The sequence below is a fragment of the Amphiura filiformis genome, chromosome 3 (genome assembly GCF_039555335.1).
Source record: "Amphiura filiformis chromosome 3, Afil_fr2py, whole genome shotgun sequence".
NCBI classification, from domain to species: Eukaryota; Metazoa; Echinodermata; class Ophiuroidea; order Amphilepidida; family Amphiuridae; genus Amphiura; species Amphiura filiformis.
Genome location: NC_092630.1, coordinates 36,874,344 through 36,901,719, shown reverse-complemented (window position 1 = coordinate 36,901,719; position 27,376 = coordinate 36,874,344). Strand labels below are relative to the sequence as shown.

At 36.1% G+C, this 27,376-nt stretch overlaps 1 protein-coding gene across 1 annotated transcript; it reads left to right on the top strand.

Moving 5' to 3' along the window:
• Positions 1-15,069: 15,069 nt before the first annotated feature.
• On the top strand, positions 15,070-26,933 carry LOC140147683 (uncharacterized). The gene is made up of 3 exons (XM_072169452.1): positions 15,070-15,380; positions 22,397-22,575; positions 23,073-26,933. The coding sequence occupies exons 2-3, from the start codon at positions 22,402-22,404 to the stop codon at positions 25,431-25,433; spliced, it is 2,535 nt and encodes an 844-aa protein (XP_072025553.1). The 5' UTR covers positions 15,070-15,380; positions 22,397-22,401; the 3' UTR covers positions 25,434-26,933.
• Positions 26,934-27,376: the final 443 nt, after the last annotated feature.

Sequence of the window (27,376 nt, the reverse complement as noted above, 5' to 3'; positions counted from 1 at the left end):
ACCAGCGCTCCACAAACATGAGCAAGAATACGGAGACGTCTGTGAAATTTTAAGATTTTATGAGAAGCTTCATGAATTTACTATAAAGAGGCAGGCATGAACTTGACAGACAACACTAAACACCATATAGGAGGTGACCAACTGACAAGGGAGAGGTTCTCTGGAGCCAAGCACCTAATAGTAGGAATGGAGACCCCAGCAGAGAGGTTTCAACACCTGGAGCCTATCTCATTAGAGTTTTTCCATCTCAGCATGAAGTTTGTGGGAGTGTGCTATAAGCGTCTGTTTAAGGAGGGAAGTGATAGGGAACTGGGAACCATGAAAGCTGAGCAAATTAGGATTTCCAGGACATCTGTGAAGAAGGAAGTGACAAAAGCCTACACATCTGACAAGGAATTTTTCTTCCAGGGTTCCAGTTCCGAGTAGATCACTATACCTTCCTGGATGTCAACACCTACTACAACCAGCCAACTACCACTACCTGCACCAGCAACCCCAACATTATGCAACTGTCAGTGTAGCATCTCCAGGTAATGCTTGTAGATATTATCATTTCCTTTCATATTTCTTTGAAATTTTTTTTTTTTCAACCCACTGAGATGGTCGGTTTACAGTCCCTGTAAAAATTCCCATGATGTGCGGTAAGGTCATAATGCATCAAAAGGACCGACCTTCGTCATGTTCTTTAGAGTGATACACACAAGGTGGCATATCCACTAAATGAAATTATCGCAAAATGCTAAACAGGATTTACAGTATAGTGTGTAGTGCATTTCGATCTGATGTCACGTTAAAGTTACTGTGTAGATTTAATGATGATTAATTTTGATTTGTTTCACTGATTTTTTGTATTTCCACAGTTTTTACGGAGTTTGTAACAGTACTTCTAGAACTGGACTTCATCAATATAAAGCACAGTAATAAATCACAAACTTCAGTATAATTCAAAGAAGACAAACTTGTGTCCGTCCTGCGTTTTAATTACATGTGTTCCCGGAACATACCTTCTTGCAGCTACAACTGCCGTAAGATGGGTATTCTATAGCTGGCGGAACATCGTATGCAAAAAGAACATGTCTACTTCCTGAAAATGTCAACATGCTCATTTTCCTTTGCAAAAATAAATAAATAGTGAGTTATTGACCTTAAACAAAGAAAACCCAAATAAGACTCATCCCTGCGATATTAGCTGGACCTGCACATTCCAGGTTGCATAAAGCATGTAACTTCTATATTGGAACTCACTTACGGCGGTCCGGCAGAGATGGGAGCTGCCGGCCTCGGCCCTGCCGGGCTGACGGCCTTGTGGTCGAAGGTCGTCGGCCTTCGGCCGAGGTTGGGATGTTTCTATTTGACCACACATCGAAACACCTCGCCCGAAGGGCGACGACCTTCCACCACAAGGCCATCAGCCCCGCAGGGCCGAGGCCGGCAGCTCCCATCTCCGCCGGACCGCCGTAAGTGAGTTCCAATATAGAAGAGCCCCGCAGGGCAAGAAAGACCACTTGATGTAATCAAAACACTCTAGGAGTATCATAATTTAATGACAATCAGATATGCTTAACCTTATACAACATCAAAACACAAAAACAAAATAACATAAAACACATCAAATCAAATCAAATCATACATATAAAAACACCAATAACATATAGAAACACCATACACCAACACACCGATACATCAACACATCGATACATTAATACATTAATACACTAATACACCCCCCCTATACTCAACTCCTGATCAAAACTCCAATACACTGTATTACTGTTTCGATTTCGATCACAATAGAATATTTCACACCCCATATCACCAAATCACTGATTCGATTTTGATTATAATTATATTTAGGCACATGCATATTTGCCTACATAGAGTTAAAGAGAGCCCTCAAGGATTAATTACACATTTTTTGGTTGGATGGGTTTTCATCCCTAGAGGGAGCTATGATTGATTCTCAGCAGTCTTATCAGGTGATGAGCTAATTTGCATATTGCCTGGCGGAAAATTTTAAAGTGCCACATGTACACATGTGGCATCTTCATTGGGTAGGCTGAGGGGAAATATAATCACTTTTGTGAATGCTGTTGGAGTATCAACACCTTGGACAAGTTTGCTGCTGACAAGAAGCAGTTTATTATTTTTTCATCGGTTACTGCATGGAGATAGAAGATTTTCTTAATTTTTCATCGGTGACTGAGTGGAGATAGAAGATTTTCTGAATTTGGACTGTGTCGGACATCGGGTACGGTGTGGAGAGAGAAGAGATCCTCAGTATCAGTAATTGGAAGACTGGTAGGTTGAATTGAAAATTGTTGTGATACATGGGGAAAGTAAATTATTATCGTTGCATTTCGTTATCACTGCTGTGTAGCCAATTTGAGAGAGAATAGTATGCCTCTTATGGGAGCATGGTATGGTGTTTAGCCGTGGGTGCTTAAATTTTGTGTTTTTACGCTTGAGCTGTTGGGCAGATGGGGCAGTGGTAATAGGGCTCCCACACGGGAATCACATGTTTGAATCCTGATGCAGTGCAATTTTTCCTATTCATGTAGAGTCATATTATTTGGGTTAATTTTCTTCTCTCCGATCAGGAAAGGCCAGAGGAAATACTAAGTAGTTTATATTTCAAGGGTTTTATGATTACAACCACAGTGGTGTATGCAGTGGACTATGCATCCATAGATCCAGCTAATACCCTTGTGGAATTTTAAGGCAATTCATATACTGCTTGTGCAGCAAACCAAGGTGGTATTACTAGAAGACCTAGTATGCCGGTTAGCCCCACATTTCCAAAGGCTAAGCCCAACAAACGTACAAATAAACAACCTCCGCTCTCACACGTGTACGTTTTTACGATCAACAGCAACATCGACGACAACCACAAAAGACTCCAAGCTTTAAAACCCGGCGACCACGACCTGGAGTTTCTACATTACCAGGAAGAAGTAGCCAAACGAGCCGGCAGAACACATCTACAAGGTTTCCTAAAATTTACGAAACAAAAGCGCATAATGGCTACAAGAAACACTGTAGGCCCTGAAGCTTACATAGAGGCGTGCAGAGTCGAGGAAGCCGCAAAAAAGTACGCAGAAAAAGACGACACTGCGCTACCGGAAGGAAGAAGCTACACACTAGGCAAATGGCTATCAATCAACAAACGCAAAGGTGCTGCAAAAAGGGCAAAAAAAGCAAACCTAAGCCTCTTCGAGTACGAGCAAAACATGTCGGTGGACGAGAGTCTGACCGACGACAGAATCAACATGCTCGCAGAAGGTCAGACTCTCAACCAAATTTACGACGTAGACCCGGGCATTGCAACCTGCAAGAACTTAAGACAAATGGAGAGGGTCGCAAAATCAAAGAGAGAAACAGCAAAGGCACAGGAACGCAAAGAAAGAGCAGAAAACAGACTAGCACGAGGACTCAGACCCTGGCAAAGAGAACTCTACGCAGAACTCTAACAACCACCACACCAGCGTAAAATTATATGCTACCTCGACAGCACCGGCGGAGCTGGAAAATCATATTTCACTCACCTTCTGCAAGACCTAGACCCACAACACACACTAACCATGGACACGGGAAAATCGCAAGACATGTTCCGCATCGCATCCAAAGTAGAATCGCCGCAACTCGTCATTTGTGATTGCCCAAAAGCACAGCAGACATACATAAATCTTGGTGCTCTGGAGAAGTTAAAAAACGGACGGTTCAGTAGCACCAAGTACGACAGCTCAACCATAATTTGGGAAGAAAGACCCCACCTGCAACTTGTAAGCTCATAGTTTTAAAGCAGCTGTACCGCACTTTGATTCTTTTTTATCCGGCCCTGTGCCCAATGAATACGGGTTGGAATTTTCGATGTTTGACACTTATGTTAGAGGGGAGGGATGAGTTAGCCTTCTAACGAAAGGACTTTCGTTTATAGGGCTTCATCGAACTTTTGGGTTGTTCCCTAATTAAAAGTTAAAATCAATAAATAAGTAAATAAATTGAAACACAAACAAATGACCAAAATGGTTGATACAACTATATTATACCCACCGGGCAAGCCCTACCTGAATGTTTTTAAGTTGCTTTTGTTTGTTAATTTTGACACTTGCCAGTTGGGCCAGTAGTTCTGGAAGTTATCATAGTTACAAAATCAGCAGCCCAATCAATTTACTGACACCAAGCTAAAAGATGGGGTGGTTGATTTTAAAATTTACCCATGAACAAATCTCGAATTAAGCCATATCACATCACATTTTCATTCAATTTGCATTTTCAAACTATGTTGTGTCCTAATTGTACATTTAGTTCTTAACCAATTTATCAAAAAATTGACTTTTAAAAATAATTTGAAATAGCACACATATAGTGGAGTTGTCACAATAGTGTCTGAACTGATCATAAAAAAGTATATAAATATGATAAATACAATTTCACATTGAAATTGTATTGTAAGATATCATATAATGCCAATGTAGGAATTACATACTGCATGCAAACACACCTGTTCCATTCATACATAAAATACTGTTGTATACCTAAAATTTACATCTTTAGAAGATTTGTACAAAAAACTGAAGGCACAACTTATAAAATACATTTATTATATTTAAATTTTGCTTGACAAAACCAAAATTTGATTTCACTCACCGATATTTCATCCATCACATGGGAGGACTGCTTCAGAACTGCTCAGCTGATCCACTTGTTTCCAGTCTTCAAAAGTGAAAACCGGTCTCCTGTGAAAGTGGATCTGCTGATTAGTTCTGAATTAGTTCTCCCATGTGATCGACAAAATATAAAGGTTTGAAATCAAATATTGGTTTTGACAGAAGCATTAACATTTAGGGGGTTTGGGTACGCCACTATTTCTATACCAATCTCCTTAAAATAAAATTAAATGGAAATTTGTTAAAAACAACCTTTATATAGGCCTATACTTATACTTATACTTACATGTATACGTATAGCGATTACCATTATAGAGTAATATAGATATGTGGACAAGGCAGCCTTATTATTCTGAAATAATTCGGAACAATTAGGCCATTATTTTTGTAAAATGGAATAGGGCGACAGCAGACCTCGAGGTAAAGGATGCTGATGGACATTTCATGTCAGACTATATCCGCAAGCTTGATGTCGCTGGGCAATGCATATGCATTGTGTGCAATGTACGGCTCCAGAGGGAGAAAATCTTTGGTTGGACACGGTAGTACCGAAAACCACAAAAAGATGCGAAGGTTGAAAGAGACTATTGTGTGTGTTATCACATGAAAACTGCTTATGGCAGGCAGAAATGGAAGCAGAAATCTGGGAAAGAGATACAAGGCAAGAAGCACAAAGTACAAGGGAGTAAAGAAAGGCGAAACAGAGAATTTTTCTTCAACATTGGTAGGCAGTGAAGAGGAAACAAATGAAAGAGCAGGCAAAAGTGAAGAGGAGATAAATGAAAGAGCAGACAAAAAAAAGATCCAAATAGGTGAGTCAAAATTACCATTATTGGTACCTGTTCTGAAAAGATTTGAATTTGAATTTTAGGTCATCTGAAAAGAGAGACCTATCCTGTGGGTGTGTGTGAACGAGTGTCAGTTAGTCATTATTGTGTAAATTTGGGTTTGTTTTCTCAAAGTTTTAATCCTTTGGAACATATTTTTCCCCCTCTGAAAAATATTTAATGAGTACTGAAAGTGTATGAAAAATTGATAATTGTCTTCCTAAAATGTAAAATTTTCTTCAAGGCGGCAGCAATCATGACATTGTTTGGATCCACAGCAGCTTAAGACCTACTTCTACCCCGGAAAGTGTTCCTTTACTCAAAGGGAGACTTGACTTCTCTGAAAAAGATCTCGCTGAGTTTGGTGAAAACTTCATTCTTCCAGTCGAGAATTCTACTATCCAGGAAAATTGGGACAAAATTTCCTCTCTGATGGAAGATTATATTCCAACCAAGAATGCCACTACCATACATAATCTGCCCTGGTATAATGCCAGGCTGCTTTCCATGAATGGGAAGCTTCACAGACTCTACAACAAACAGCGGGTTAGGCATTAGGTGACCACTATCAAAACTCAATAGGCTCAGTTAACCCTAACACGCCCGGGTACTACAAAATACTACTTTATATATGCCCTGTTCATGCATGCATCCCACATGGTGTGATGACGCAATCGCCCTATAAGTGATATATAGGCACGTCCGCGCATGGGTTTCGCTGGCCAGCGAAGCCCAAGACCCGTGGCAAAGTCTCGCCGAGCCCGTGGTTGGCATGCAAGGGATCTCGGGTTTGAATCCCACCCAGAGTAAACAACTTCTTTCTTTGTTTTCTCTCTTTATTCCTTCCTTCTTTCCCTTTCCGTCGCCAAAAAGCCCCTGGCGGGTTAGGGTTAGAAGATCATTTTGCCAAAATGTGTAAACAAGATAAGCCCTATGCAGATACTAAGAAAAAAGTAAATGCAATAAATGAGGATAGTTATGATAGTGATTCTAGCACAGAATACATTTCCATGGTTAATGTAAATAGTGTAAAATCTAGCAACATGGATCTGGCTGATATGCTAATTAACGACAAAGCTAAAGTCACATTTCAGTTAGATAACAGTCCTTCTGTGATGTTCACTCATTAGAGAGTAATGCTGTATATCAGTTCCTCATCCAACCTTGGAATCATTGATGATGAAGTTGAGGTAATCCTCAGGCACGACTGTTGTAAAGGATCTTCAGTTATCATTTACCAAGGGGAAAGTGGGAGGCAGCTCCTGAAGAGTTGAGGGAGAAAATATCTGGTCTTCTGAAGCACAACAAATTCAGTGAGAGTGTCTTCGGCCACTTGGATCGCATCATGTGCGAGAAACGAAACATAACAACAATAGCTAGTGAAGCATACATAATGTTCTCTCACAACAAAACAATGAAGTGGCTACAGGCAAAAATATCACAGGAAAAAGAGCACATATTTCATAAGGCAAGAAAGTCACTGAAGGATGTTCAGAAGAAATTCCGTGAATGGCACAAGGAAATACAGGAAGCAAGACGTGCTAGCACCCTAGCAATATTGGCCCGTGAAGGAGAACTTGCAAAGAAGAGGTTAAAAAAGAAAGAGCAACAAACACTTGACATCATGTTTTGGGGACTTTAGCAATCGCAACAAGTGGTAGACAACTACCTTGCTTCGTTGACCACAAAAGGAGATAAGACGGACAATTTATTTGCTTTTTCCAAAGGGAAAAAGCTTGAACTATTACTAAAATACCATACATGCCTTATAAGGAGAATTTCAGTCTAAAATTGATCATATCTGTCATCTTTCACCTGCTCAAATACAGGCAATCTACAAGGACGAGTCTGTTTCAGAACATAATTTGAGCAAGGAAATGGACTCTAGAATGAAGGCCGTCATGATGCATGCCAATTCAGAGGTATTGATAGATATGAGAATGAATGGCAAAGGTCAACCCCCCCCCCCAAATATGACCAGTTTTGGGATGTTGTAAAAGAGCAAATAGAGTTGAAAGTCGAGCAAGCTGTTGATGACCATCGCCATGCCAAGACTACTGCAACTGGGAAGGTCATCACCCACAGAGCTGTTGCATCCTCTTCTGCTGCTCTGTATCGTGATTCGTGAGTGTTGCAAAGTAGCCTCTGACAAGGAGATAGATAACAATGTACCCCATCTTACACTTGGTTCCTTTTCCAGTTTTGGCCTAAAGACCCCACACTGAAAACGTCACTTCAATACACCAGACGCTTCCACCTAAAAATGTGCCGTGGAGGATTGCCGAGTTTGATGAAAAAGTTATGCTCCAAAATTATGGAAGATTTCAGTGACGGGATCGACGAGTACACTATAGGGTGAACGTTTTTTAATCTAACACCAGTAAATGCTTACAAAATTTATTTAATTTGGTTGAGTTAGTGACGATAGGAAATCAGATGAGTGTGACATGTGCAAAGTGGATGATTCAATTCATATTCTGAGCTAACTGTTTTAATAAAGAAACAACTTGTTTAAGGTGGTACTAGACCCCTGGCAAATTTTGTGCCTATTTTTTTCATTTTTCTCAAAAATTATAGCACATTGGGGACAAGTAAGATATGCATATTATAGGGGCAAAGACTACAACTACTGTACTGAAAATTTAGCAACTCGAGGCAAGCAGTTATTGATTTATTGATCAAATATTGGTTTTCCCTCATTTTTGACTGTAACTCCACAACTGTCGTCTGTGCTGAAATAAAATTTCCAGTGCAGTAGTTGTACATGTAGTCCATGCCCCTATAATATACATATCTTACTTGTCACCAATGCCCTATAATTTTTGAGAGAAATGCAAAAATAGGCACAAAATTAGGCAGGGGTGTAGTACCCCCTTAAAGAGGAAGCCCCGCCAGAGTAGTTCTTCTGGGGTGAACCAAACCTGCCTGGTTATCAAATTAATTATTGACAAGGTTATCTCTATATTTGACAAATGCTAATTGATGTTTTAATCTTATTGCATTAATTAGCACCTGTCAAATTCAGACGTAACCTTGTCACTGATTAATTTAATAACCAGGCAGGTTTGGTGGCCCAGAAGAACTGGTCGGCAGGGCTACCTCTTTAAGAATAGAATATTGTTATGTTCTAATATTTTTGAGTTAGGTGCTTATCTATAAGAGGACTTTTGTTATCAAATCATACTCACATGCTTTCCTCTACCCATATAAAAAATTTGGCTTTAAATCAACACGCATTTTAGGTCAATAATGAAATCTGATGAAATAATGAAAAATGAAAAAGTCACCTCACCAACCTGGAAAAAAAAGTGACGATATACTCGGAATTGACTTTCATGGGCCTAAACGTACCAAGATCACAAAGAAGCTATTCGTGAAAAAAAGGAAGATGAATGAAAACAATTGGGAATTAAAAACCAACATGTACTTTAGCTCCAAAAACCAAAGCCAATTTACAAGCTTATGTCAAAGCACAGTCAGATATACTTCACCATCAAAGCAGGGCAGCATCAAGACAAAAGAAGACAAGTAAACGAAAAAGTGTTGCAGCAATTGACCCCTCATCAGTCAAAAAGAAGAAGAGTACTAAGCCGGGTCCCTGGACCCTACCCGTTAGGGGCTTCGTGCTACGTGTGTGTAATATTTAGTTTCCTCCTTTTTCCTCTTTTTTGGTTAAACCCCACTCGCACCCCTGTTTATACGGAACTATAGCAGATTCAACATCGTGGGACGTTTTTCAAACAAATCCAGGTTACCGGGCGATCATGCATATCACGCTAAAGATGAGGTACAAATGATTTACCAGCAGCATGGATTTGTTGGAAAATACGTCCCACGATTGGTTGTATCTTCTATAATCTCACTTATGAAGAAGGAAAACAAGACTGTAACGAATTATATTATACGCACTGAGCATATCATGACAGCATTGTGATATGCTAATGAAACCCTAAGCGATGGTCTGCTTATTGCCATGATTCTGAAGGGTTTACCTCCAAGCTGCAAACCCTTTTCAAGAAATATTTCACAAGGATCTGATTCCCCTTTTGTTTCTTTCATAATATTTGTTGTGTTTCTTGTAATGCAATTTGGCCATTTGTGCAAGTTAATAAAATCATATCAAAATCATAAAATCATATCATCTGATGCTGGTCAAATCAGCTTCTATCTGAACAAACTGCCTCAAACGGCTGACAATATAATGAAAATAAGTCAGTGACAACATAATTACGCTGTTTGTGTATTTTATTACATGCTCTACTATCTAAAGAATATAGTAGTGAGCACTTTTTCAGCTGTTTTGATTAACTATATGTCACATATTAAATTATGTATTGAATGTCTACAGTACAGCATACTACAGTTTGTGGCAGAAAAGAACCGCAGGTGTTTACATTTTGAGAGCGTGCACAGCGTAAACACACAAGTGGGGCCCTGATTGGCTGAATCAATCATAACAACAGACTGATAATCTGATAAGACTGATTGGCTGATTATGTTGGTTGGCCCACTTGAAGGGAACACAAAGCTCTGCTTATGTCGCTCATTAACATGATGCTCATGTCAATATGAGTAAGGGACTGCCATTCTTCTCTAAAACCAAGTGTAGCAGAACATTTACTGACAGGTTACCTTCTATATCGAGGCATAGACCGAAAGAGGAGGACCAGAATGCTTATAACTTTTTAGCATGGCTTTAGCAATTTCCATGAGCCTGGTCCATACATAATTATGGTTTACATAATTGCATATGAAGAGCTTTGTTTCAAAACCCCTTACATCCACATGCCCATTTTTGAGAACATATCAAAAAATCATCAAAAAAATCACTGATATATGTGACCATCCAGCACAACTGAGCCCTGAAGTCGCCAATCATCATTTTTGAGATATTCAACCAAAATATTCTGCTTGAAATTAGCTTTAAAATGATGTATATCATGTCTATAGTACTTGACATTTAAGTAGTGAAAAATCAATAAAACAGTCAATAAATCCTTTGTTTCCTATTGTTTATTGTTATGGAGCATATCTCAATAGTGGCACTGGCGACATCCGGGCTCAGTTGTGGTGGATGGTCACATATGGGGGATGCTTGGGTAGGATGAGCATCCCGCCAAAACCTGCTTTTGTTGAAAAACACCTTATGCCAAAACCTGCTTTGTTGAAAAACACCTTTTATCAGTGATTATTTGTGACCGTACAGCACGAATGAGCCGTAAATGTCCTCAATTGTATTCTGAGTTACAGTGTAAAATGGGCATGAAGGTCGTATTCATAGGTACCTCAATTTGGTGCTACGTGTACCTCATTTAATGAGATACACGTAGCACCAAATTGAAATACCTATGAATATGACCTTCATGCCCATTTTACACTGTAACTCGGAATACAATTGAGGACATTTACGTCTCATTCGTGCTGTACGGTCACATTTTGATGATTGTTTGATGTGTTCTCAAAATTAGGCAAGTGGATGTAAGGGGTTTTGAAACAAAGCTCTTCATATATAAAAAATAGGCCAAAATATTCATCCATCAGTGCGCCATGTGTTTTACACCATGATCCAGATCTGTATGAGTAGTACACAGTTAGCTTAGTTGTAAAGTCACTGGGTTGGTGCTTACTGTATACGCAAGCATAACTGCCACAGTGACTACCTTGACTCACCAATTTTAGGTGTGGGTGTTGATTTCAAAATAAATATAGTTTAGATATTTTTTCAATTTATTTTGATTTCCTACTTATAAAAATAATTCATGTATGTAGTTACTCCATTTCCGGAGGTTCTGACCGAGCGCAAAACCTCCAAAACCGGAGGTTCTGCGTATAACGTGCGCAGCAACTCCATTTTGGGAGGGTTTGCGCCTGGACGACAGTGACTATTATTATAGTTAATAAACCACCACAGCGTGCATAAAACCTCCAAAATCGGAGTTTTTCGCCCGTCATAAAACCTCCGATATTGGAGTTTTTATGCGTATCAAAACTAATATTATAATAAATGTTTAAACATGCTTAACTTCATTACTTTTAGTATACGCAAAACCTCCAAAATCGGAGTTACTTTTAGTATCATAAAACCTCCAAAATCGGAGTTTTTTGCGCCCGTCATAAAACCTCCGATATTGGAGTTTTTTATGATCAAAACTAACATGATAATAAATGTTTAAACATGCTTAACTTCATTACTTTTAGTATACGCAAAACCTCCAAAATCGGAGTTTTTGCGCCCGTCATAAAACCTCCGATATTGGAGTTTTTATATCAAAACTAATATTATAATAAATGTTTAAACATGCTTAACTTCATTACTTTTAGTATCATAAAACCTCCAAAATCGGAGTTTTGGCGCCCGTCATAAAACCTCCGATATTGGAGTTTTTATGTATCAAAACTAACATGATAATAAATGTTTAAACATGCTTAACTTCATTACTTTTAGTATACGCTAAAACCTCCAAAATCGGAGTTTTGGCGCCCGTCATAAAACCTCCGATAATAAAACTAATATTATAATAAATGTTTAAACATGCTTAACTTCATTACTTTTAGTATACATAAAACCTCCAAAATCGGAGTTTTTAGCCCGTCATAAAACCTCCGATATTGGAGTTTTATGTATCAAACTAACATGATAATAAATGTTTAAACATGCTTAACTTCATTACTTTTAGTATCGCAAAACCTCCAAAATCGGAGTTTTTTTTGCCGTCATAAAACCTCCGATATTGGAGTTTTATGTATCAAAACTAATATTATAATAAATGTTTAAACATGCTTAACTTCATTACTTTTAGTATACATAAAACCTCCAAAATCGGAGTTTTTGCCCGTCATAAAACCTCCGATATTGGAGTTTTTATGTATCAAAACTAATATGATAATAAATGTTTAAACATGCTTAACTTCATTACTTTTAGTATACATAAAACCTCCAAAATCGGAGTTTTTAGCCCGTCATAAAACCTCCGATATTGGAGTTTTTTATGATCAAAACTAACATGATAATAAATGTTTAAACATGCTTAACTTCATTACTTTTAGTATATAAAACCTCCAAAATCGGAGTTTTTTAGCCCGTCATAAAACCTCCGATATTGGAGTTTTGCGTGATCAAAACTAATATTATAATAAATGTTTAAACATGCTTAACTTCATTACTTTTAGTATCATAAAACCTCCAAAATCGGAGTTTTGCGCCGTATAAAACCTCCGATATTGGAGTTTTATGCGTATCAAAACTAATGTTATAAAATTGTTTAAACATACTTAACTTCATTACTTTTAGTATCATAAAACCTCCAAAATCGGAGTTTTTTACCGTCGCATAAAACCTCCGATATTGGAGTTTTGCGTATCAAAACTAATGTTATAAAATTGTTTAAACATGCTTAATCTTAATTACTTTTAGTAATAGTATACATAAAAACTCCAAAATCGGAAAACCTCCATTTTTTAAATTGAATATATCGGACCCCTTGAAACGCCGATAATGTATTCAAGTCATTACAATTGAGAAATCTTTTGTCGGTATATGTGATGCAACCTCATTGAAACCTCAATAATATATTCAAGTCATTGCAATTGGGACATCATTTGTCAATATACGTGTGATCTGCCGACAATAAACACCGCTAATGAGTTTCCTATTCACCTTGGCTTATCTTATAGGAGAGTAAGACGCTCTTTATGGGATTAGCTTATAAGACGCTCTTTATGGCAACAATTATTCCTACTTTACCCAAGGTTATTTAGGATAAGCCAAAGTTTATCGACGTTCTTTTGAATTAGTTATTCATGCAGCACTTTGGAGTTTCATGAAAGTTTTGGCAAATATAAAAAGAAAGGGGAAATATTGTTAAGATTTCACCAAAAAAATAATGATAAAATAAAGGATAATAAAACATATTTCAAGTTGAATTAAATGGTGGATTTGCGTATCCATACGAATAGCATAATTATATATTTAAACTTCCGAAATGTAATACTTTTTTCAGTATAGGTGTCTCCTATAGATGTTTTGATCGAATGGGTTGCATTTGTTACACAAAGACAATGATTAATTTTGACTTCTAAATTAGTCTTGCACTTCTGAATTTTGACTTGTCACATCAGAAATTTTATTCTTTTTAGTATATGCAAAAACTCTAAAATCGGAGTTTTGGCGTTAAGATTTCACCAAAAAATAAAGGGTAATAAAACATATTTCAAGTTGAATTAAGTGCAGTTGTTAATGTTGGAGGATTTGCGTATCCACACCTAATAGCATAATTATAACCATAAAACTCCGATAGTAACTATACATACATGATTTATGATCAAAACTAATGTTATGATAATTGTTTAAACATGCTAAATCTTAATAACTTTTAGTGTACGCAAAAACTCCAAAATCGGAGTTTTTGTGTCGGTCGCAAAACCTCCGATATTGGAGTTTTTTCGCATCAAAACTAATGTTATAAAATTGTTTAAACATGCTTAATCTTAATTACTTTTAGTATACTTAAAAACTCCAAAATCGGAGTTTTAGCGTCGTTATAAAAATCACGTTGTAAAAATCTGAAATCGGAGTTTTTGCAAAACTTCGATTTTTGAGGATTTGTGCATCATAATACTACCGAAAAACTTACAACATAGCTATCTATGCTTACAAATAGTGTTTTAGATTAAATTTATTTCATGTATGTTATAATAAATGTTTAAAAAATCGACATTTGAAAAGTATAAATTTTCTTTTTCAAGGAATAAAATTTGAGACCTGCTCTCAATTATAGTGGAGACCATCTCTGATCATAAAAAGAAAAAGATAGAAAGCTGCATTGTCTGAAACATTGATCATGCAGCAAAAAATAAAAGAAATCTAAATAACAGTGAAGGATTGAATGGGTTGGGGCAAGTGTGAAAACCATAACAGCAGGTAAAGTATGGAGAGAAAAAAAGACAGGCACAAAATACATATGGTAGGCCAAGCAGTTCACAAAGATAGATAGAGAGGGAGAGGGGGGGGTGATCGAATGGGTTGTTTGTTTGTTAATTCGAACCGGTATACAAAACCCAACTTTTATCTTAGCTGACAATATTCATATTTGTTGATAGTTGATAATTATGCATTTTTTTATGTCAGATTCAGTTTCTACACAAAAATGAAATGCCCTTTTAAGTGTAAAGTTGAACAGTTGTTGTTTTTTACTATTAATTTACATGTCTGCAATATACAAAAAAAATCTTTTTAGATTATAATTAGCAAATTTAATAAATAAGATATTAATATTTATATTCATCTATTTATCCAGTGTTGACGGTAGGCCTAAACGTTGTAAAAGATTTACGTTACAAATAAGTTACTAGTATAGGGACTAATAATAAAATGCGGATAAAATGTCACACAATCGTATACGCTTCAGTCATTATTTTGATTGGCATGCAACGCCCTATTCAAAATCATTGACATAATACCGTGATACCGTACGATAATTCTACTTCAAATGCGATAGTAATACAATGCAATAAAGATCGGGATCGATTGAGACGGCGGTCACGGCACGGCGCGGCACGGCACCACAGGAAATATAATAGAATTGTAAAATGCCGATTGATTGCTGATTGGTGCGCCGTGACATTTCAGAAAGTTGCCATTCATTGGCCCATGTGCAGTGCATGACGCCCTCTGTAGCTTGTCTCTCTGATTATTTAAACTGTGCCATCGTTCGAATTCATCATAATTATAATCACCATCTACAACAGTCACCATCTAGATAATCAGCTGAGAATTCTTCAAATCTACAGTTATAATAGTGTGTACATAATAATAACCTGCAGAGTCTACATAGTCTTCAAACACAAAGTTACATCGTCTCATCTCCTTCTGCTTGGGATTGTCAAGGTAAGATACTATGTATTTTTTAATTCTCTTGGGCGATACCTAGAAGATGATTTAGTTTTATTGTTTTGTGTAATTTAGGTCGATTAAAATATAAACTAGTTTCTCGTCCCCCCGCTTCCATTTCGGTTTTTTTTTCGTTTTTTTTTTTTTGAAATTTAATTGTTTGTTTTTTTTGAAATTCAAGTCACAGATTTTCTGTGTGAATATGCAAGTAGGCAGAATCGGTATACCGGATTTCCTGGTTTATATCTGTTTGAAATCAATACCGAAACTGATAAACGAAATTTTCTCTCAATCCTACCATAACTACATGTTTACACAAACTCGAATTTGCTATTATTGCGAAGGTAAACGAGCGGGTAAACGAGAAACTGGTATATTTGTTTTTCTTGGCCTTAAGGCAAGCAGCACCCGCCATGGTCGCTCCACAAAAATCAATTTTCACTGTAACCTTGTCAATCAATGGTTATTCTATTGTCTACCAAAGTTAAACTTATGACATCACCAATCCAATCAATAGGCAATTATATCCCCAGAGGACCACTGTGCGAAATTGACCAAGTTTAATGTGTGCGCATAAATCTGCATGGAATAAAAGTTAAATAAATAAAGTATTACAATTGGAAATGAAATAAAAATTTATAATAATAATGAAAAAACATCACAATGTTATAACTAATGATAATATAAATAATATTAAATCATTGACCATTTATAATATAAAAGCTACCAAGTAATCTAAATTTTAATGTGAAGGTCTGAAAGGCCATCCCGGCAAACACAAAACGTTTTTAATTTAGCAAGTTAGGCCTTTGGATTTGGCCAAAGGTCATGAAAACATTGTAAAACGTTTTGTATGGAAACACTATAAAAATATTTTTTAAATGTTTTCAAAATGTTATTGAGAAATATTTTTTTGCAAACATTTTTTGCCAATTTTTTTGTCACCACTTAAATAATGACAGGTCTAATTATGTTTGAGAATATTTGCAGTAAGTTATCAAAAAATGTTTTGAATGTTATGAAATAGTTCCCTTTATATAGACCTACACTTAATATAACCTTTTGCGAATGATGACGAAAACATTTCGTGTTTGCTGGGATAAATGAACAATAATTCAAAATTGAATAACACCATATATAAATAATATCAAAAATAATATTGCAAAACAAAATAAATACGTATTAGGCCTACTCAAAAGACGCATTCGTATTTGTGTTAGCAAGTTGAGAATTATTAAAGTGCTTAGTTTTAACCAAATAAAGAAATCACAAAGCGTATTTTAGTGTAACATTTTTCTGCTAAATTGAATTGGTATGGTTTATTTTATTAATTATTACACATTTTTTCGTCTTAGATTTCAAGTAAATAGTCATGCTGTTCGTGCGGATAATATAATGTATAACGTTACGTCATATTTAGGCCTATGATAAAAAATGTTTAATTTCTTTCACAAAAGAAATCTTACATACCTTATATTCTTATACTATTATCATTATTTTCTCAAATCGTAATCATAAAGAATAAATTAAGTCGTTAAATTGTTGTTGAATCCAGATACCTGGCTGAATCACGTACAGTATTAAAGTCCAGGTCTATTGCAAAAACAACATCATATCATTGGCAAGCTAATATTATGAGGACAATGAAAATGACCCTTTTTGAGAAAATAAGACGTTTAAAATTGATATTCCGCAAAAACCAACTTAAGCGGTGAACGAGACAGATTTGGCCTAGAAAAACGGTGACGTCATGAAATGGGATGTGCCCGCTGTGAGAAAACGGACTATAAACGCTCTCAATGGACAGAACGTATACTGTTGTTGTTCACAGAAAAAAATTCCAAATTAAGTATTACAAATTTAATGGTTTTTAAACATAGATAAAATCAGCCGCTTCTTTTTTTTATATATTAGACAATTGTGATATTATAATTCATATGTATATATATCAATATCATGAGAAATATTAGGCCTAAAAATAAATACATAATTTGAGCTTAGAATTTCATCTGAGACTAGCATATAAACCGTGTTAAGTCCACAAACTCATGTATCTGATTTCCTGTATATTGCAATGCTATAGTTTCAGTTGGATTAAATATTACAAAGCAAACGCATAGTAACAACGTACGCTTCAAACGGGGAAGAACACGTACGAGGCTGAACTTTACCCACAATTTCTCGTTTTTCAGGAGAAATACGCACAAAAAATTGCAACAAGTGTCAACTTGTAATGTAATAATTATTCTCTTCGATCGAATAGAGATAAACTTGTTTTTGCCCTTGAAAGCGCACCGCCATAGTGTAATTCCAAGATCTTGATCTTATTTTTATCGATATACATTGGTCGCTTATCGGATTAAGTATTGGACACAATAGATGAAGTATTTGATTGACAATGTTACCCCTGTCCCCTAGCCGCTTGTCACGCTAGCTCCCCCGCGTGATACAGCTCCCTATGTCATTTTTAAAATTTCCAAACAACGGTTCTTACACGATTATTGAAGTTAAAGTGCTGCTTAAACCCGGGTGCTAAACGTGAAACGAGATTTTAAAGTTGAAATATATTTCTGAGTTGAAATGCGCCAAAAAGTATCCTTACACTTGACAAAATAATCACAATTTGATTGATGGGCCATATGGGGGTACAATTGTTTTTGAAATTCACTATCTAATCCGGGACATTATGGCACCTCGTTAATTGAATCGACGAAAGTCCAGTTCAAATTTTGGGTTCCACATTCGTTTACAATGGCAGTACACGGTACTCCGATTTTAGTCCAACCGATCTCAAATTGTTCCAAAATAAATAAAAACGAGAAAAGTTTCATTCTTTTGGATGTCTCAAAATAGGTCAAGGTCAACAGGGCTCAATCGAATTAGATCTTCTTGGCCTTGTTACCCAGGTAACAAACCACCTGAGATATGCCAAACTGTTCTTTTTTCAATGTTTCTGCAAGCAGAGCAATATGAAACCAAATCAGAGCATTTTTCAATTTTTGTTCCCCCTGTGGAATCCGAATTTTGACATTTGACTTTAAAGATCCATAACCAGTCTCTTCGCAGGACAACCAATTCTTTAGAAATGCATAGTCGTGCTATATTGAAGTTCTGGCAACACTGTAGCCAGGCCGGGCACCCAGAGATATCGATCCACAATGCTAGCATTTACATTGAAAAGGAGTAACTCAAAATTTTGCTCATTTCAACACCAAATTCGATCGTTTGTATTGCCTCATTAAATGACTGAGTGAGCCTTGCATAACAAAAAGAATTGGTTGTCCTGCGTAGAGATTGTAACCCAGCAAACACAAAACGTTTTCGACATCATTCGCAAAAGGTTGTCAGAAAACGTTTAAATGTCGGGTTATATAAAGGGTATCAAGGGTATAAAACGTTTTCATAACATTAATAAACATTTTATGATAATCTACTGCCAGCAAACACAAAATGTTTTACAAAAAACGTTTAAATGTCGGGTTATATAAAGGGTATAAAAACGTTTTAATAACATTCCAAAAACATTTTTGAAAACTTGATATAATACAATATTCTTGCAGTGTGTTTTCATACAAAACGTTTTAAAAATGTTGTTACCTAAACCAAAAGCCAAAATATAACTTATTTAAAACGTGTTTGCTGGGAAGTTACTATTTCAAACTGAAATTCATGTTTAATATGACAATTTATTATTTTATTATGGGTATTGAGTATTATTGGAAACATTGATGATGTTTTGATGTTATCTTGCGAGATTATAATATATCTTTATTTTCGCTGAAATGCACGTTATGACAATATACTATTTCGCTGAAATTCATGGTATGGCAATTATTTCATTACGGGTATTGAGTATTATTGAAAATGTCTGTATATGATAATTATATCTATGCTCCCAAGATTGTAAACAGTATACACTCGAAGTAATCATTCGGGACAAATACAAATGTTTAACGTCGCATTTGTAAAGGCGCTGATGAAGTTTTGATGTTATCTTGCGAGATTATAGTATTTTATTTTCGCTGAAATGCACGTTATGACAATTTATTATTTCGCTGAAATTCATGGTATGACAATTATTTCATTGCGGGTATTGAGTATTATTGAAAATGTCTGTATATTATAATTACTATATCTATGCTCGCAAGATTGTAAACAGTATACACTCGAAGTAATCATTCGGGACAAATAAAAATGTTTAATGTCGCATTTGCAAAGGTGCTGATGAAGTTTTGATGGTGCATGTATCTTGCGATATTTACAATATATCTAGATTTTGACTGAAATGCATGTTATGACAATTTACTATTTCAAACTAAAATTCATGTTATGACAATTATTTCATTACGGGTATATGGTATCATTGAAAATGTCTATTTTACTATACTAGCGATTACCCGTCTTGCGCGGTCAGAGAGTCTTTCGCGGTTTGTTAATTTTTTATATTTTGTGAACATGTAAATGTTTTATTTAATGTGATTAATGGTATGAGAGGAGATTATCATTTAGAAATGTTTCATGTCGCATTTGTAAAGGCGCTGATGAAGTTTTGATGTTATCTTGCGAGATTGTATATATTTCACTGAAATGCATGCCATGACAATGTTTTAATCTGAAATTCATGTTGTGACAATTTATTATTTCATTACGGGTATTATAGGAAGCGTCTATTATATATATGCTCGCAAGATTGTAAACAGTATACGCTCGAAGTAATCAGTCAGGACAAATACAAATGTTTAACGTCGCATTTGTAAAGGCGCTGATGAAGTTTTGATGTTATCTTGCGAGATTGTATATCTTTATTTTCAATGAAATGCATGTAATTGAATACCTGAGTGGAAGAAGAGCCCAACTCCATTTTACCAAAATGAATTTATCATATCTTAAAAGACCTGTACCGTTGCCATTGCGACATATATCATTTCAAATTATTGTTAGTATCTCAAAAAAAGTGTTGATGGAGTTGGGCCCTTCTTCCACTTAGATATTCAATTACTATTTACTATTTCAAACTGAAATTCATGTTGCGACAATTATTTCATTACGGGTGTAGAATATAATTGAAAATGTCTACTTTATTATATGCTCGCAAGATTGTAAACAGTATACAGGTATACGCTCGTAGTAATCAGTCAGGACAAATACAAATGTTTAACGTCGATTTGTAAAGGCGCTGATGAAGTTTTGATGTTATCTTGCGAGATTGTATATCTATATTTTCAATGAAATGCATGTAATTGAATACCTGAGTGGAAGAAGAGCCCAACTCCATTTTACCAAAATGAGTTTATCATATCTTAAAAGACCTGTACCGTTGCCATTGCGACATATATCATTTCAAATGTATGTTATAATGCATGTTCATGTACCCGTACTAAAGGTCCCCTCAAGATAAAAACAGTCCGTCTCTTAAAACTTTTCCAAATAAATGTGTTTATTGTTAGTATCTCGAAAAAAGTGTTGATGGAGTTGGGCCCTTCTTCCACTCAGGTATTCAATTACTATTTACTATTTCAAACTGAAATTCATGTTATGACAATTATTTCGTTACGGGTATAGAATATCATTGAAAATGTCTGTTTTATTATATGCTCGCAAGATTGTAAACAGTATACGCTCGAAGTAATCAGTCAGGACAAATACAAATGTTTAACGTCGCATTTGTAAAGGCGCTGATGAAGTTTTGATGTTATCTTGCGAGATTGTATACCCAGCAAACACAAAACGTTTTCGACATCATTCGCAAAAGGTTATAAAAAGTTGTCAGAAAACGTTTAAATGTCGGGTTATATAAAGGGTATACTAAGAGTATAAAACGTTGTCATAACCTTAAAAAAAAATTTTTTGATAATCTACTGCTCAGCAAACAAAAATGTTTTACAGAGAACGTTTAAATGTCGGGTTATATAAAGGGTATAAAAACGCTTTTAATAACATTCTAAAACTTGATACAAAACATTCTAAACAGAATGTTATTTTAGTTGAAAAAATATTTTTGTAAAAATGTTTGCCCAAAATATTTTCAATAACGTTTAAAAAACGTTTTCATGGCCTTTATATAACCCGACATTTATTTGTTATTAAAACGTATTGAAAAATACATTTTAAGAACATAGTTTACAATAACATTTTGAAAACATTTTAAAAATATTGTTGTAGTGTGTTTTCATACCAAACGTTTTAAAACGTTTTCATGACCTTTTATATAACCCGACATTTTAATGTTATTAAAACGTTTTTGCCGAAACCAAAAGCCAAAATATAACTTATTTAAAACGTTTTTGTGTTTGCTGGGTATCTTTATTTTCACTGAAATGCATGTAATTGAATACCTGAGTGGAAGAAGAGCCCAACTCCATTTTACCAAAATGAATTTATCATATCTTAAAAGACCTGTACCGTTGCCATTGCGACATATATCATTTCAAATTATTGTTAGTATCTCAAAAAAAGTGTTGATGGAGTTGGGCCCTTCTTCCACTATAGGTATTCAATTACTATTTACTATTTCAAACTGAAATTCATGTTGCGACAATTATTTCATTACGGGTGTAGAATATAATTGAAAATGTCTACTTTATTATGCTCGCAAGATTGTAAACAGTATACAGGTATACGCTCGAAGTAATCAGTCAGGACAAATACAAATGTTTGACGTCGCATTTGTAAAGGCGCTGATGAAGTTTTTATGTTATCTTGCGAGATTGTATATATTTCACTGAAATGCATGCCATGACAATGTTTTTATCAGAAATTCATGTTATGACCATTTATTATTTCATTACGGGTATTATAGGAAGCGTCTAATATATATATGCTCGCAAGATTGTAAACAGTATATCTTTTTCGTATACGCTCGAAGTATTTAGTCAGGACATTTTTTTTTTTGTATTTGATCTTTTGGGATGATTATAGTTATTTGCAAAATGAACAAGTCGATCAACATGCTCATTTTTTTAAACTCAACTTGTCATATTGACCGTATTTTGTTTCTATGTCTATTGTTGCAGGTATAATGTTGTCGTTCGAGAAGGTCCGCTCGCGTCACAACGTGAAGTCTGTAGGTGCTGGTACAAAGAATCAGCTTCTCAAATCAAAACCTAAGAATACAAGCCAGATAGAGCGTCCTAGTGTGGTTGATCTATCTGATAGCATCAAGAGCCTGCACGTAACAACTCCCGCAAAAAAGGTAAGATGTGATAAGATTTATTAGCATTAACTAAAACACCAAAGTACGCATATTTCCAAACATCTAAATTAGCTAAAATTTAGGACATGTTACAAAACTATATTTTCTAGAACTTTAGAAGAGTACTTTTAATATTGGCGGTTATTTTCACACAGCGACGTTAACTAGGCATATCCCCATACTTTTAACGTAGGGCTATTTGTAGAGGTCACGCGTCAATGGGAAAGAGCACTGTGTATAGGAAAACGGACAGTAACTGCAGTATGCTTCATTTATGTTGAAATATTGTGAAAACAATTATTAGTTCTGAATCTATAGGCGTATTTTTAACGGCTGAGTTACTTTTTATTAAATGAATGGTTACTTATTAATGAGTTAAACATAAGTTAATGAGTCATTAAACATATAAATAATAGTACAAAAGTTGATATAGTAAAGGGATTCGTTATATATTTATATTTCGTATAATTTATGTCATTATTGTCGTTATTTTGCAGATTAATCCAGAGAAGCTATACGTTGCGAATTTGATGGCTTCGCGGAGATATTTCCCTCTAACGAAACGAGGACAATATGCAGTCGCGGACGGCGAAGAGGATGGCACTTTAACGCGGAAATATTGTATCGTCGGAATGTGTGAGTTCAGTGATGGACTTGTAACCAAAGAACTCTACGTTTGCTCATGTGCACAGGCAGTTACAAGTTCTCAGCGAATTGCAGCCTTGGACTCCTACGTAGAATCGTTGCAAGACTTTGTAAGCGATGAGGAGAACGCTTACTGCATGCATCGACGGGCAATGCAGTTCCTGCCCTTCCCTGAACTTGAAGAAGCGGATACTGATCATGATGATAGCGACGACGATACGGTTGAGATTGATCAGCTAGCCATTGACCCTCTTCTTGTTGCCGTTTACTTTGATGGGGCATATGGGGTAATAGAGGCTGCCCCGAAACTGCGAGGTGGTTTAAAGTGCCTTACGTGTACAACTTCCATTTCACGTTGTGAGCATATACATGCGTATCGTTCATGGGCAAAAGACAACGACATTGCCATTGAGACTGAACTTTCTTTTCATACAAGTTCTACATCGTTTTCTTGCGTTTCTAATGAGAAGATTCCATATCCGCTACCTGCACAATTGAAATCGGTCTTCGACGATTACGAAGCGCGTCGAATGGACTTCCCAGACAGACTTGTTCCAGTAACTCCGCGTGACGACGACGTATGCGAGCATGGAAACAAGTGGGATTCCCGGTGCCCCGTTAATAACAGTTGGATCCAATCTACAAGCGTGACGATTCATAAGCTCCACTCGAGTATAAACTGCGACGACGATATTCCAAGGACTGTGTATTATCGGCCCACTGTTGGTTCGTGTTCTTGTCGGCGTCACTATGATGGACAACCTGATCTGCTATTAAACATAGATGATCGGAACTTCGTGTATTACGATGTGCTATTTCATTTCCTGCACGCAATGATAAATACCGGAATGCCACTTGCAGGCCTACACAAGACGTCGCTCGCAACGAACAAATGCATGTCATCCCAGAGTCTCATCCCACTTTATCTGCTGCGCAGGGCATGGAACTGTTTCGCCAGATTGTTAGATTTGGATTATTGTACGCTTTTCACATGTGCCAAGTGTGGAACCGATCCAGATATTGTTGTATGCGACGCCACTGATGTTGGCGTCCGGAAAGACTTGCTGCCTCACATCATCGGTGAAACAACAATAACCACAGCCCCCATCCGGGGAAGTAAGCACGCTGATCGTGTGTTTTTTGATAGTACAACACGGAAACTTGTAGGCAAGCTTTGCGGTGTTCAAGGCAAGAGGAGGAATCGCGCAAAGAAAGGTGGCCTTAAAGCTAGTGAGCTGAAGCATTTGATACGTGAACTGATCAAGAATGGACATAAGACAAGCGCCGATATTATTTCTAAATACAGCCGTCCTGGAAAGCTTATGGAAGAACCCTACGCAACATTGTATGCGGAACTTTCACGTAATACCCCCGTTTGTGGAATATTCCAGGTATCTGGTGTTCGCGAAGTCCATGATATATTGGGTCGCATAGTTCAAGAAGGACTAGATGTTCGCCAAGCTAAAAATGCCGCCGATCTTACTACCCTTCAACGGTATTGCCCTGTGCTAGCAAAGTTTCTATCATGTGTGTCTGAAATGACGGTGCCAGTACGTGAACTCGTGAAAGAGATACTTCAGTTGATTAATAGTCCGACGGCTACGTGTCCTGTACCACGCTCCCATTGCTACCCTAGAATGTCGGACACTGGAAACGCGAATGAATTTTTCCCGTCCCTTCCACGCAAGCACGCAGACCCTACATATGAAGCAGATAAGAATCGGATGCAACGTTCAGGCGACGAGTGCAGGAAAGAATCGTGGGGTCACCAGACATTATCACCCGGTATATTCACTGTGTATTGTGAACATGGAATATGTTATGGATTTACATTAATGGAGTCGCACGAGTCACCTCGCCACCCGTTCTTGATTTTTCTTACACGTTTCAACAAGGCACCACGCGTAATAGTTTACGATAACGCCTGTAAACTGCATCAGTATGCTCTTAATCGCGAGCCCCATTACTTCAAGAACTCATATTTTTTAGTCGATCGTTTTCACTGGAGAGGCCACACGGCATGTACTGAAGGCTATAATATGGCAGCGTATCGCACTTTGCTCAGCATAAATGAACTGAATAGTCAGGTTAACGAACAGGAGAATGCAGGAATACAACGTTTGAAGGGACACTTGTCTTATATGAATCCAGACAATTTTATGTTTCACGTGGGCTTATATTATGCGATGAGAAATTTTAACAGAGTTGTATGAATGATTCAACTAGAAAGAGCCCCTTGCGGGACTCATACAGTGCCATCATGCTTAAGTTCGCACGTCCGTCTTGGCGTGCTACTTTCGTTAGTTGAGTGTTAAAATATAAACGAATATTAATTATTTGAACACATTAACGGTTTAACGTGTTTCTCAAATACTGTTAATCTATTAACATTTGTTTTTGGATATTTTAATTTTTATTAATATTTTAACACAAATGTTAATATTTTAACACATTAACGGTTTAACGTGTTAATCCATTAACACTTGTTTTTAATATGGCATTTTATAATGCGAAATTGAATGTAAATATGTGACGTGTCATGTCAAAAGGGGACACTTTTGGGCAGGATCCAAAATGGAGAATTTGGGTTTGTTGCGAATTTGTGATGTTATTAATGTTAAAAATATTGTCTCATATAGTCAATATAGTTTAAAACCGGAACATAACCATAACTGGCATCTTGTATTTTTGAGACATTTTTCAAGGCAATTCCTACTCTCAACATTGTCAATAATATTTTTAAAGACCGATGCGCGATATCTCAATTTCCAATTTGATAATACCATAACTTACGAACTCAATATATTCGCTTGGGAATGTCCGATTTCAATGGGGAAAACGGCGTTGTGGAGCAAAATATCTCTATATTTAAGATACGTAAAAACCCTCAAAATTGACAACCTGCCCAAAAGTCTCTCCTTTTGTCTACTCTCACATCCCTGTTTTGACATGACACGTCAAATATAAATGTTGATGTAAAATCTTGCATCATGATATAAGGTCATTTAAGGTCAACATGGTCAATGATATAACTCAATTTTAACTGGCCTGTTGGTTTTTGATTTATACTGAACCAATTGTAAATTGTAAGACATGTTCATGAAAATGTAAATTGTCTCGATTCGCATGCTCGCTTACTGTCAGACAGTGACGTGGTACACACCATGGTCTATGTTTATGATAAGAACAAGAATAAATTAATGAAGGATAAAATAATATTTTTCTTCATAATCATGATAAGGCCAAATGAATTTAATTGTTTATCTCAAAGCTCACGCGTGCGTTAGTTTTTTGTGCATGTTTAGTTTCTTGTCCAAGAAACAGGGTTTTTTTTCAAGAAATTAGTGTAAAATTAAGCACAACATTCCATCTCCGATTTTTTGTTCACCCAACAACGATGGTGTTGCTGAATATTCTCGAACCAAATTGCACCCGTGAAGTCACAGAAAGTCGTCAAATGTTATTTAAAACTCATGAGAAACTTGAAACAATCACATGATAAAAACGCATTTCACATTAGTTTTTGGACAGCTTTGAGACAAACTACTGATTAAATTAATTTGTGCTATTGTTTTTTGATACAATGTATAAGGGGCTGCACTGAGCTTGTGTATTATATTTGATAATTAAAAAGTGTTGATGTGCAATTATGCTATGATCCGATCCGGTGTTTGACTCCAGGGCATGATATTCATATAATACTAAAATGGACTAAAGCATTTACCCGTCGTCAAAACCTCCGATATTGGAGTTTTTATGTATCAAAACTAATGTTATAAAAATTGTTTAAACATGCTTAATCTTAATTACTTTTAGTATACGCTAAAAAACTCCAAAATCGGAGTTTTTAGCTCGCCGTCACTAAAACCTCCGATATTGGAGTTTTTATGTATCAAAACTAATGTTATAAAAATTGTTTAAGGGATCTAGAATGAGCGTTTATGGCGTTTCGACAGTATTTTTTGTGGGACATGAGAGCACCTCAGACCTATCGATTGCATTCTGAATACGCAGAATGTCTTTCTGATATCAAATAATTTTCATTTTTTGAAAATCACAATATAATATAAATTTTATGACAAATTATAAAAATTTGATATTTTTCAAATTTTTGATATATGACAGTCCTCGAAGTAAATTATATAAATCTAATGAT

Excerpts from the sequence above, each read along its gene's own strand:
- LOC140147683 (XM_072169452.1), top strand. The coding sequence starts at position 22,402 with ATGTTGTCGTTCGAGAAGGTCCGCTCGCGTCACAACGTGAAGTCTGTA. Across the intron at positions 22,576-23,072 it reads TAACAACTCCCGCAAAAAAG|ATTAATCCAGAGAAGCTATA; the intron begins GTAAGATGTGAT and ends GTTATTTTGCAG.